The 13,983-nt window shown below is 38.3% G+C and overlaps 1 protein-coding gene across 1 annotated transcript in view; it reads right to left on the reverse strand.

The window, feature by feature from the left end:
• The window catches only part of LOC103259315 (leucine-rich repeat-containing protein 7-like), a gene marked incomplete at its 3' end in the record, with an annotated part of 389,004 nt that overhangs the window by 85,328 nt on the left and 289,693 nt on the right, over positions 1–13,983 (reverse strand). Inside the window, exon 7 of the mRNA XM_008056997.2 lies at positions 229–292. Coding sequence (XP_008055188.2) covers positions 229–292 — 64 coding nt within the window. The remainder of the gene's footprint in view (positions 1–228; positions 293–13,983) is intronic.

The raw sequence follows: 13,983 nt of genomic DNA on the forward strand, positions 1-13,983 counted from the left end.
AAAAAAAAAAAAAAAAAAAGAAAGGGATTGGCAGTAACAAGAAACTGCCAGGGGTGGGGAAGGAGGGCACATAACATTACTAAGGGTATCCGATCCTAAACCAGGCAAAGTAAGGACCAGTGGGAGGCCCAAACTTCACTTGAAAGTAGACCATTTATGTACCTAACCTTGAACTGTACCCCACATCTTTAAAATACATGCACAAAAAAAGGAAATGCGTTTGCTTACCAACTCACTGAATTCATTATTGCCTAGGTCAAGTCTTTCCAGCTGGGCCAGTTTGTGCATTGACCTAGAACAGATGAAAAAAATACTATTGTGAGGCGGTGCAAGACACATCACTCTGAAAGACATCCCACCCACCCCTGTCAGCACAGTGCATTCAAATTTGGGCGTTGCTCAGCAAAAAGTAAATTGCAAATACACAGAAATGTATGCAAACTGCCATCTAAAAGCCATTGCAGCTTACTATGATCTATACACTGATTCCCAAATGTCAGAATATGGAACCTCACATTCCAATGGAGAGGCTTTGGTTTTGGTTTTAAATAAGATGGAGGACCACTGAGAGGTTTTGATGAAAGCTGTTTCTGAAGCAACTTGTTTTAAAGGATATCCGTAACTGTTAGGCATGTCAATAGACTGAGGAGGGTAATGGTGGATGCAGGGCCATCCAACAGGAAGCTAATATGGTAGGCAAAATGAGAGGTGATGGTGCCTGAGCCACTGTGGTGGCAGCAAAGGTGCTGTGAGGTGTGGTTGGTTGCAGACGTAGAGAAGATTAAAGCCAGAGGTGTTGTGGATCGGTTGTGTGTGGAGAGTAAAGAGTGATTCAAAGTGTGTTTTGGTCTGAACAACTAGGAGAAAAACGTTGCAAGTGACTGATGGGGAGGACCAGGTGGAGCAGGGTTTTGGATAGAATGGAGGTTCAGTTTTAGAAATGCTCAGTTTGGAAATTTCTACTGCAGAGCCAACTAGAGATGCCAAGCAGGCGGCTGTATAAACAAGTCTGGAGTTTGGGGAAGAAGTGTAGGAAAGACAGATAATTTGAGCACTGCAGCACAGAGGTGGCATGTAAAGTCTTGGAATATGAGGTCACCCAGGGGATGAATGTAGCTAAGAAGAGAACAGGTCTAGGATGAACTAACAAGGAAGACTAAGAAGTGACGAGGGCCAGAGGAGAAAAAAATCAGAAGAGTGTGAAGTACCAGAAGCCAAGTGAGAAAAGTATTTCAAAGTTGTGACAAAACTGCTTCTGATTGATCCAAGTACCGACCACTTGAGTGAACAACACAGAGATTAGTGGTGATTTTGAGAAGATCCATTTTCTAAGTTTTAAGCCTTTGCTAATGCTCCTTCTTCTACTCAACATGCTTTTTTTCCATTCATCTCATGAGGTTATTTATTCAAGGTGTGACATGGGGGCCTCGCCTGCAATCCCAGACTTTGAAAGGTCAACATAGGAGGATTGCTTGAGTTCAGAAGTTCTAGACTAACCTGAGAAACATAGCAAGGCCTCATCACTACAAAAAAATTAAAAAACAAAATTAGTCAAGTGTGTTGGCATGTGGCTGTAGCCCTAGCTACTTGGGCTGAGGCTGTGGTGAGCTGTGATCATGCCACAGTACTCTAGCCTGAGTGACAGAGTGAAACCCTGACTCAGAAATAAAACAAAACAAAGAAACAGAAAATATTTATTCGGCAACATAAACATATTGATTTCCTACTATCTCCAAAGTGTAGGGTTATCAAGATGAAGGGTGTTGGTCCCAGCATTAAATACCTCATAATCTTGAGAGAAATAACAAAAAGAATGAACAGTTTCTACCAATAGTATAAATGCCATAAAAAATATACCTGCAGACTGCTAGAGAACACAGAGGAGAGCCTCTTTTTCAGTCTTGGAGGAAGTGGGAATAGAAAATAGAAGGTTTTTCTGAGATTTCACTTTGAAGAAGCTGGTCAGGCTACAGAGTCAGGGGAGGTGGCCATTTTAGAAGGAAATGTAAAGAGGTAGGTTGAAAAAAGTCACAGTCCATTCAAGGGACAGCAGGTTATCACAAATTGTAAGACATGATGAGAAGTAATATGTAGCCAAGGGTCAGATCACAAGGTTATCTCATGTGTCAAACCAAGGAGCTTGAGTTTTAGCTTGAAGCCAATGGAAGCCTTTAAGAGTCATGTAGGAAAAAGAGATTAGATTTGTGTTTTAGAAAGCTTATGTTGGCAGCTTGGAATGGTATGGGAAATGGGGAGAGAACGCACTAGCAATGAAGTCAAATAAGAGACTGTCCTGAAATCCATGTGGGATATAGTTGGGACCAGAGATAAGGCAATAGCAATATGGATAAGTTGGTGGCATATGTGAGAGATAGTTTATTTGAAAGATGCAGCTTGGTTAGTGATTAGGATTGACTGGATGTTGAGCGCAAAGGAGAGAGAAAAATTGAAGCTAGTTTCTAGATTAATAGGAGAGAGCCGAAACATTGGAATAGCATGACTCTAAGGTGGAGACAGGTTGGATATAATGAATTCTACTTTAAGTACCACATTGACTTTGAGGTGAATGTGAAACACATATTGGGAAATCGTGTGTGTGTGTGTCTGGAGCTCTGGTAAAAAGTCTTCACTGGAAATAAAGATTTGAGGAATATAATTTTCTTATCTACTCCATCTAAAAATGGTCTCTCATTTTTAACCCACATATCATGTTCTTTCTTTTCCATGATTTACTTGACATTTAACACATACTTTCTTGAACTGTCAGTTTTTTCATGTGTATAGGCCTCCTTTGTCTACCCAGATCTACAAATATGTTTCACGATGCCTAGAGGAGCCTGTGTGGGACCACCAGCTGCCAAAGATAGTTGTGAAAACTTGGCCAGCGCTGTAAGAAAAATGTCTGCTTCACTTCTTGCCAAATCTATACCACTGAAGAGGTGTTTCTAGTAGCTGGGTTCCATGAAGAAAGAATTAGATTTTCTTCTGAGCCTGGGAGTATGGAGTGGCAGATTCCCTCAAACCCTGCTCCTAGACCACACGCCCAACAAACAAACAATGTGCACCAAAGCTTGGTGCCCAAGTGCTGGACCAAATGGTCAAGTGTGGTAAGTGAACAAGAAATGCTCACAGGAGCAGTAGTACCAACCGTATTTGACTTGACCAAATAGTCTTTGACAACACATATTCTAGTGAGAGCCACAGTGAGCTGAAGACCAGAGGCCCTTTCACGATCTCCTGGATTCTAGAAACCTGTAGTTCTCACTGATGCCCAAGAAGGATATATATAAAACAAGCTAGTTTTTGGTTTCTGTGGGAGCTTTTTTTTTTTTTTTGCCAGACCTGTGATTGAGGCTCATGGCAAAATTAATTTTATTAAATGAAGAAATGAGTGGTATCTTGTACTTAAGTGTTCTAAATAAAATTTTAATTTTAAGGATTTATCTCTTTCTAGGCTAAATATTAGTGATCTCTTTGACCATCCCTTCTATGATAGGGTTTCTACACCCTTAACTATACTGATTATTCTGATTTAGACCTACTACAATTTGTCAATTTGTATCTTCCAAAACAGAGAAGGTCCAAATCTGACACTACTGCTTTTGTAAATAATTTTTTATTGGAACACAGTCATATCCATTTGTTAACATATCTATGGCTGCTTTTACACCACAATCACAGAACTGAGCAGCTGAGACAGATACTGAAACATTCCCTGTCTCCAAGGGTCAGGTGGCACTCAGAATTGAACCATGCTATAGATGTTGTCTGACCAAAAGAATGTACAGAAAGTCTATAATTTCTAACGTTTCTATTAGTGTAGTTTAAGTTTGATTGATTCTTCTTGTGAGGGATAGGTAGCCTCTATGACACCTCTGAGTCACTTTCTGATTTTGAAAGCTTTGGTTCATAAATTCATGCCATTTTTAATTACTATCACTACAGTTTCAGTATTACATTCTTATTTGGTTTTAAAGATGTTGTCTAATATTATTGCCTATATTTTACACCTTTAAAGTTGACTGTCTTCACTTATCCACAAGATTTCAGTCTGTAACACAGCCTACTGCTTTTCTTTTTCATGTGCTGGTTGCTAATAATACTCATTCTGTCAATTTGCCCCAAAAATGTTCCTTTTAGATGAACATATGTCATAGGTTTTAGTTTCATGACGATACAAACAAGCGGGACTCAGAAAAATGAAATGGAACTCACAGTGTTTTTATGCTAGTAATATTCTCTGTGAGCATTCATGCATTCACTTAGCTTATACCTCTTTACGGAAGGCACCACGTGGGTACTGGAGTTAAAAGGATCCCAGAGATGCAGGGTTTCTCAGTCTCAGTACTACTGACATTCTGGATTGGTTAATTCTTTGATGCGGGGGTCATGGGGGGATTGTCAGATGCTTAGCACATCCTGCACAGCCTCTGCTCTTTAGGGTTTATTTTCTAAATAAGAGTGACCTTTATATGAATAATTACTTCATGGAGTGATAAATGTTAGGATAAAAGTACAAATAGATTGCCATAGGAGGGCAGAAAAAGGAACAACTACCCGTTCAGCATTAGGAATAATTTCAAGAAGAGGTGACATTTGAGTTGAGTTTTGGGGAAACTCATTATGTGAATCACATATTTGTATAGATGAAAAGAAATATTTAAAAAACTGAAAGAGTACATCAAAAATTGAGATATAGTACACTGATTTTGTGGAGATTGTGGCTTAAGATAATATTACTCATGTAATTTTATACATGCAATAGTAACATGTATCCTTAAAAAACATGAAATATTTCGGTCCACAATGAAGAAACTCTAAAAATTCCAATTCACTGCGGAAAACCCTTTTGTCCTCCGTCATGGCTGGGAAAGGGGACTTCTGGGATGCAGTGTTTCTCGACCTTGGCATTCTCGACATTTTGTGCAGCTGCTGTGGGACTCTCTTGTGTCTTGTAGGGTGCTTAGCAGCAGCCAGGGCCTCTACCCACCAGAGATGAGTGGCACCCTCCACAGCTGTGACAACCAGGATATCTCTAGTCACTGTCTAATGTGCCCTCGCTTCATTGACTGGCAGGAGGGTGAACATCTTACCTCTTCACTCTCTGTGGCTGGTTCCCATGTGGCTTGTGCTATTCAAGCTAACCTGCATGAGGGAGGCACTCATGGCTTTGCTCCTTCTTGGTGCCAGTAAGTGCTGTGGGTCTGGGACCTGTCTCTCTTGTCATTACACAGAAGCCACCCAGGATGACCTCCTCACACAAATGGCTGGTCTTGAAGACACGATCATCACTACAGGAGCAAATATGAGGACTCGGTCATAAGTTTGGGACGCATTCTGTCAGTAACGAGGACCATTTGATCCTCATTCCTCTGAACCATACCTCTTGCTGGTTGCATAGAGTTATTTGTCCATCAGCTCAGTTATCCTAAGGAGAAAGTCTAACGAAATTGGTTGTATTAAATAACACTTACCAACCCATAGTCAAATATATGTGTCAACATTGTAGAAATGTGCAAAATATCTATGGTTACTCTTACTATTCTGTTTCTCCTGCCTGTAATATTCTTCTTGTAAATTTTTTCCTAGTTAGCTCCTTTTCTTCATCTCAGCTCATACATTACTCCATTTTCTACCATTCAAACTATCCTTCCTGCCTTTACTGTACTTATTATCCTGTTTTATTTTATTCTTAATGGCACTGAAAATGTCTTATTTTTATTTGTTTACTTGATAATTGTTTTCCTCCCTCTGCTGGAATTAAACTACATGACAGAAAGTAACTTGCCACTTTTATTCACAGCATAGTTTCTCAACCAATGTTTGTTAAAGACATTCCACACAGGCATGAATCAGCAATTCTTTAAAAGTAGAAGTTTAAATTCTAGAATATTTACAAAGGCAAACAAACAACTCAATTTCTATCAGGCATCCACAATTAATTAACAGTTGTCAAGGAGGCAGCTACAGTTAATTAACAGTTGTCAAGGAGATACCCAGATAGGCCTGTTTTTAATGAATATGGTAATGAACATACATTAACTCACTTATTGTGGAATGTGCATGATGGCTAAAGGCAGATAAAGCTGAAGTTCAGCAGTCCTTGGATATTAAAATCTTGTGTTAATTTCCTGACATTTCCAATACTAGGTTTTTAAAAAATTCTGATAATAAGAAAAATATGCGGAGAAATGTTTAGGTAGTGTTTCACTTCTCTGGATATCTGAAATTTAGCAACAAAACTATATCATATAGCAGTTAGGATCATGGACTCTGGAGTCAGACCCCAGTAGTCTGAATCCTGATCTCACACACCAAGCTGTTGGACTTCAAACGAGCTAAATAACATCTCTGCACCTCAGTTTTCTCATCTGCAATGTAAGGATGATAATAAGAATTCCTATGTCCCAGGGTTATTGTTATGATTTAAAAAATTAAATAGGTAAGTCACATAAATTGGGTCTGATATGTGGTAAATGCTCTCTGAGTTAGCAATTAAAATACTTAGGGAAAGCTTTCAGAATTTAAGTAGCTAAAGAGATGGTCTAAGTTAGTGTTTTCTAAAGGTTCTCCAAGGGTTTACAGGTGTTGCATGATTTCTTAAAAAATTTCAGATGGCCAGTACATTTTGGCAGAGTTTGTTGAAAAAAGCGTTCGATTTCTTACTGGAAGAACTTCTCAGTTAAAATATACAAATGTTCATTGTGATTCTCTAACAGATGGAAATAGCCTAGACTATTTCCTACTTATGTAGCTGAGGATTTTTTTTTCTTTTCCGCAGGGCATTTCTTTGCCAGACATTTTCCTATAAAGAAGTTATTTTCATAGAGGATTACACAAGTTCTTGTCCATCTCAGTCTATGAAACCATGCACATACTGAGTCCGTGAAAACACAGGCTTGGTGTATTTCAACAGGTTATTCTGAGTGTTCAATGTGGTTAGCTCATCCTCATTTGTCTGCTTGAACTCTGATTTGTTAGGTTCTGCGCCTCAGCTCCCAGTACTCTCCTCAGGCTCTCCTTGTGCCTATTACTGTTTGGGACACAGTTCTCTGGCTCAGCTGTCGTATTCTCCTCAGACTCCACGTAGTTTTACCATTTGGCTTTAAGAGCTACAGCCTAAGCAAAGAGAGACGCTCCCTTGTTACCAGGGGGGCATTGTGACTTGCTCAATGTCAGACAAAAGCTGAGTGACAGCACTGACAGGGTCTTCATATCCTTTCTCAGCACTGGCCAGCAATCTGCATCTTGCCTGTTTTGCTTGACTTGACCACTGTTTAAATATGAGTGTCTTTATGAAGCCTGTGTGATCTACAGTCCACTGTATCTTATGCCGGGAGTCAGCAAACGTTTTCTGTAAAGGGCCAGATTGGAAATATTCAGTTTCTGCCATCCATATGGTCTCTGTCTCAGCTACTCAATTCTGTCATTGTGGTAAAAAAGCAGTCACAGACACCGTGTTGACAGTCGTGGCTGTGCTCCGGGAAAGCATCATTTACAGAAACAGGCATGCCAGGTCTGGATGAGACAGCCTCCTGACCCCAGTCTATGCTAGTTCTCAAAGTCTCCGAATATGTAAGTTTTCAAATCCTTTAGTTCAGATATGACAGACAAATTAAGGGCTAGGAATGTTTATTATTAGAAAATTGCCACTAGATAACTATGTTTATGTATTATTTGAAAGCCTCATTGCTTGAGTAACATATTACTGGAATCCGGGAACATTTGCTCTCAGTGCTGTCATTCTGGTTGCAATTCTTAAAATTAAGTTCTTCGTATCATGATATCATTTTTTTGCATTTATCCAATGGCATCGCTGAAAAACTTTCAGTTGAGGCAGTGTTGGAAAATAATGTAATATCTTGGTGCGTCAGTTACTTTGATAAAATTGTACAATCTATAATTTTTCTTTTTATCAGATTCAGACTTTTATCTGTTTAAATGTACAATTACCTCTGAAGCCACATGAAGCTGGCAGGACTGTTGCTTCCCTATAAATTCCCCATGCAGTAACTTGGATTTGCTGACTCTCAGATTCTGCACATTTTTGGCATGGGTTTATGCATTCCAGCTTTTAACTTGTTTTTCAAATGTGCTCAAATACTCTCTCCAATTACTGGCTATTCATGGCACAAGGACAGGAAATTTCTCTCAGTTGTTGCTGTCTGGTGTCTCTCTCTGATTGAAACTCAGAAAAATAATTTTTTCACTTTGCTCAGTCTGTGTCCTGTGTTTAATGGGCATTTGCACTGTATGATTTAGATCAGACAATTTTATCACATTAAAATGTTCTTTCTTTGTTAATAATTCAACTCTTTAAATAAGCTTTATATTACACATTTTTTGAAATACACTGTTCTTTGCAACACAGGTGCTAAAGACAACAAGGCCCAGGAATTGACATTCTTAAAAAATGCAGACTACTGGAATACCTCATTATAAAGAAACATCACTTATTATTGCTATAAACAAGGAAACATGAAACGCTAAGTGTCTTATGGCAGATAAAACATAATTTCTACGGTCAAATGTTTTATATAAGAAATTTTTCACCAGGTGAAGTGGGGACCAAAGGGAGGCCCAAACTTTACCTGTACAATGACCACATATATACTTAATTCTGAATTGTATCCCACATCTTTAAATAAAGAAATTTTCATTGATTGATACTATATCTTAAACCAATGTTACAGCTATGATTCTTATGTATTCTCCATCATTTCAATTCGATTTCTCCCTAAGAACAACAGCAGCAAAAACACAAAGTGGTTTCTGGCATTTTCCAAAAGGATATGTGATCAAATTAAACATCCATTAATAGCCAGGCTCGGTGGCTCAGCCTGTAAGCCTGTGCCTTGGGAGGCTGAGGTGAGTGAACTGCCTGAGCCCGCGGGTTCGAGACTCACCTGGGCAAGTTGGCGAGACCTCACCTCCACAATAAATCAAAAAAATCAGCCAGGTGTGGTAGCGCATACCTGTAATTCCGGCTACTCGGAAGGCTGAGGTGGAAGGATCCCTGGAGCCCAGCTGGTCGAGGCTGCGGTGGCCGGGAGTGACCACTGCACTCCAGTCTGGGCAACAGAGTGAGATTCCAACTCAAAAAAAAGAAAAATCCATTATTTTGTCAGAGAATATTGGGAAGACCTAATTTTTTAGACCAGTTTGTTAGCATTCACCAATTAAGATAGTCCTCCTCTCAGTATTTATATTGTTAGAATGAACATCGAAAATATATAATTTGAATTAAGCTGCCACATCTTTTGAGTATGTCCTTAGGAAATATTTCTTTCATTTAAATATTCAACATTTGAAAGTTTAGGTTAATTTTGTGATGCCTTATTGGAAAGATTTTCTTTCCAATAATTACTTATCTCTAGTTTAATGAAAAAAAGAGTCTGTATTAAGAAATAAACTCACAAGTGACCTCTTCAAGAATTCTTCTAGATTATATAATAGGGTATATTTGTTGAATAAAACAGGAAGATCAAATTGTAAAACCGTACCTTGACAACAGCAGCTGGCTATAAGACACATTCAGAACTACTCTTTTGATAAAAGGTCTAATTAGACTGAGGAGAAGGCTGAGTTTCATTACTCTGTATATGGTCTTCTTGAGTTTATAGCCAGAACCAATTAATCACGAATTTTCCCACTAACCAAAAATTACTGGGCAATCCTAACTCATGGTAACACAGCAAAGGCCTTTTGTGTTTCACAGGCCTTTTGAGCTCTCTGTGGGGGAAGTGCCATCCAAGCAGGAACAATGCCTGTTTCTCCGTGGACGGCTGCCCTGCAGGAACCGAAGCTCCTGGGTTGTGTCGCAGCAGTCTAACCCAAGGTTATGAGCAACAGCCAGCTACAAGTGTGGCCGTTGTCACGAGAATATGTTGCGACCCACATTATATACTCACGAGGAGATTTTGCATGCTACTGAAAAAAATACTTAAGCAGAGTTAAGTTTTGTGGTTTTTGTTTGTTTGTTTGTTTGTTTTTGAGTTGGAGTCTCACTCTGTCGCCCAGACTGGAGTGAGTGGCCGCTCCCGGCCACTGCAGCCTCGCCTGCTGGGCTCCGGCGATCCTTCCGCCTCAGCCTTCCGAGTAGCCGGAATGACAGGTGTGCGCTACCACGCCGGGCTGAATTTTTGATTTATTGTAGGAGCTGAGGTCTCGCGGCCCAGGCGGGTCTCGAACCCGCGGGCTCAGGCAATCCACTCACCTCAGCCTGCCAAAGGCATGGGATTACAGGCTGAGCCACCGAGCCCGGCGAGTTAAGTTGTTTTAACTCCGGTAGATAACTGGGTAGGGAACGCCACCACCACTTTCCTTTACTGAAGGAGTCCTTTAATATACACACGCACAAGCACACATTTCTACAGAGGTGTGTCAGGCTCATTGTTTCCTGGCTACAGAGGGCGTTCTGAATGCTGATATTCACGTTCAGTTGTTACTTCATATTCACAGGGTATTGATTCCAGGACCCTGGTGGATACCCAAATCTGCCGATGTTCTTTGTTATGATATAAAATAACAGAGTAGGTGCATGTAACCGACTCACATCCCCTGTACACTCTAAGTCATCTCTAGATTACTTATAAATTCCAATACAATGTAAATGCTAAGTAAATGACTATTACATTATATTGGTTTCCATTTATATTTTTAAAATTGTTGTATTATCATCATTCCAAATTTTTTTTTATCTGCGGAGGGCTGACTGTACTTTTAAGTAGATTTGGCCCGAGACTGTCACTATTCTGATTGATTTTAATATAGGCACAACTCTGTGGCTAGGATGCCAGAGTATTCACACTTTATAGGACAGAGGCCTTTAAAAACATTTCACCACATCTGCCATGGCTGTTTCCCATGGAACCGCTACTTCCTTTCCCTTTCTTCATTGCAGAAGACCCCACCCGCATTCGAGACTGGACATACCAGACTGTCCAGATCCCTATTTCCTCTGCAGCCAGGACGTGGGTCTAGGACCCAGGTCTGGTCATTGAAACAGGAAGAGGAATCTACGGGGGGTGATGCCAAAAAAGATCTCCATCCTTGATTTGAGAGGAAGAGACACTTGAGAACTTTTTCCCCTGTCCCTCTTTCTTGCTCCTTTTCTCACTGTTGGTGAAAATGTGATGTCTGGCATCGCACCAGACACAATGCAGCCAGGAGGTGACGAGTCCAAGGAAGAAAGCCAACATGCTGGTTTAACAGTACAGAAAGATGGAAAAAGCTCAGGTTTCAGGTAAAATCATTAGACTACTGAACCACCTTGGCACCACTTACCTTGAAATTTTGTTATGGGAATCAATATACTTACTATCTAAAAAGTTACTTTTACTCAGACTTCTATTACTTGTAGCCAAAAGCATATTTCCTACCATATTCATTTTATTATTTGTTGGTGGCAGAGTGAAAGCAAAAACAGAGATCACTTAAGTCCCCAATAAAACTGATACCACACATTTTAAAAAAATTCTGATTTAATAATTTGAGTTTTAGTAGATGTTAAGCAAAAACTATAAAATAAATTTTAAAAAAAGTTCAGCACCTTGTTCTTGATGAGAAAAACACATTTTGATAATACCAAAAATAAAACACTATAAGAAACTAAGTTATTAAAGAAATGAATTCCTTACTACTTAAATACAAACATTCTTTTGGGATCAGAAATAAAATGCAATTGAATAATTTAAAAAGCCACCCGAGACCCAACATGAATATGCACATATACCCTCTGAATTTAAAATTAAAAAAAAAAAATAAACAGGTAAAACTGGGGACAAAGGTTTAAAAAAAGAAATAGAAAATACAGAAGCAAGGTATTTGCATAATTTTATGTCATTCATAAGGCTAAAAAAAGCATTCCTACAAATCATTTAGAATTCAGAGTACTGTTTGTGTTTTTTCTTCCCACATTTGACTTTCCAATATTCTAGCTTTCCATTTTGATAACTATCTTTTCATCAATCATTCTGTGTATTTCAAAGTGATTTTATTAATTTTTTTATTTTAGAGATGTGGGGTACAATTCAGGATTAGGTAGATAAATGGTCATTGTACGGGCAAAGTTTGGTCCTCCCTTTGGTTCCCACTTCACCTAGTTTGAGATCAGATATCCTTATTGATGCTACGTGCTCCCTGCCTCCCCTGGCAGTTTCTGGCGACCCACAGTCACTTTCTTAGAGTGTTATGGTAAATGTTCAGGGTCTACTTATGAGTGAGCACATGTGGTACTCAGTTCTTTGTTTCTGTGAGAGAACACTGCGTATTACAGACTCTAAATCTATCTAAATTGCTGCAAAGTCAATTTTTTTATGTTGTAATTTCTGTTTTTCAGGAACCATGTCTGTGATTCTATATATTGCTTCTTTTACTTTTTATGACTTTATAATTTCAGAATTAAAGATGCTAATATCTCACAAATCTGTATTCCTCTTCTTTTTTATATTTACTACATTTTCAAAGAAAATCACTCCAAAAATTTTTTCTCTATGTTACTTCTCATCAAAATAATATTTGCTTCAGACTCAATTAGTTTTTGACTCAATTCAATTATTCCTACTATGTAAAGATATTCCTAGAGAGTCTTCCATTTACCATTTGAATGCTGAAACATATATTACTGTTATGTTTGTGAATAGTGTCTGCCAATACATAGGAATTCAATTAGATTTTATTTAATAATTGAAATGATGTGTGCTTTAAGCTGCATATGTTAATTTACAATATCAACTTTAGAGCAAATTTTTCTTAAGATAACTATGGATTGGACTTAACAAGGACTAATTTTTTTTCTTATGGGTATAATTTGGTATAAAGATTATTGTGCTGAAATATGATTACATTAATCAGCACTTAGAAGCTGTAAAATAAAATATAATAGGATAGCTATCAGAAATAATGTACTGCACAATTAAAAGTAACAATGGGTAAGAAATCTACTCTAAATGACACCATTGTGAAATATGTCTCATAATAAAAACTCATTTCAGTCAAAGTACTGTAAGAGACACTGAACTCTAACTGCACTATTTCTTACGGGTACATTTACATACATTAAATCTTGCTTTAAGACAATCATAAAATCAGTCATTTTTTCTCAACACACTCTTGTAAAAATTATGTTTCTGAGGACATATATCTTATTGAGGAAAGATTAATTTCTTTTGTCAATGTGATTAACCTCTTGGCTAATTGCCCAAAGAGGAAGAAAGGTCTGATTCCTCAAATTATTTTTTATCATATTTGCAAAACAACAAGTTGGTTATCTAAACTCTTTACTTTTATATTACACCGATACTTCACTTTCTACATTCTCTGTAAATGAAGTCTTTTCAATTCATCAAGCAAATAATTAATTTTTTCATATTAGATTCTAGGTGTTAGGCTAAGGGTGGGGATTAGGATGTGGTTGTTGCCTTCAGGCACCTCACAACCTAACAGAGTGATTATAAGAACTTCCAATTAGCAATAACAATAGTTACTATAAGGTCTTATAGTGTTTGTCATTACAATTCTAGGATTAACCAAACAGATGCGTTTCCTGCCCTGACGAAGCTTGCATTCTATTATAAAATTTAGATATTAAGTGATTGTGAAATTAACATATTTATTTATTATAATAGAGATTCATGCGCTTCAGAAGAGTCAGAGTACTATGGGAAACTGCAATTTGGGGCTTGACCTGGAGATGAAGTCATAGAAGATAACATAGTAATTAGGGCAAAAGAGTCAAGGAGTTCACCAGAAGGAGAAGACACAAAGGGAATTCCAAGCAAGGAAAATGACACTGGAATCAGCATTCACCTTGAGTTAAAGTATTTGTCATGTTCTAGAAATAGTAAACTATCTTCTCAATAAAGTTCTTTAAAGCATGGGGGATCAGAGAGTTTCTTTCTTTGCTTAACTAAGGAAAACGCCCAAGGAAGAGATACAGAGTTCTTTCCCATGACAAATCACTCTTGGAGAAGACTGGTTCAG

This window comes from Carlito syrichta, unplaced genomic scaffold (assembly GCF_000164805.1).
Source record: "Carlito syrichta isolate Samal-C Ts95f unplaced genomic scaffold, Tarsius_syrichta-2.0.1 Scaffold302595, whole genome shotgun sequence".
Classification (NCBI taxonomy): domain Eukaryota; kingdom Metazoa; phylum Chordata; class Mammalia; order Primates; family Tarsiidae; genus Carlito; species Carlito syrichta.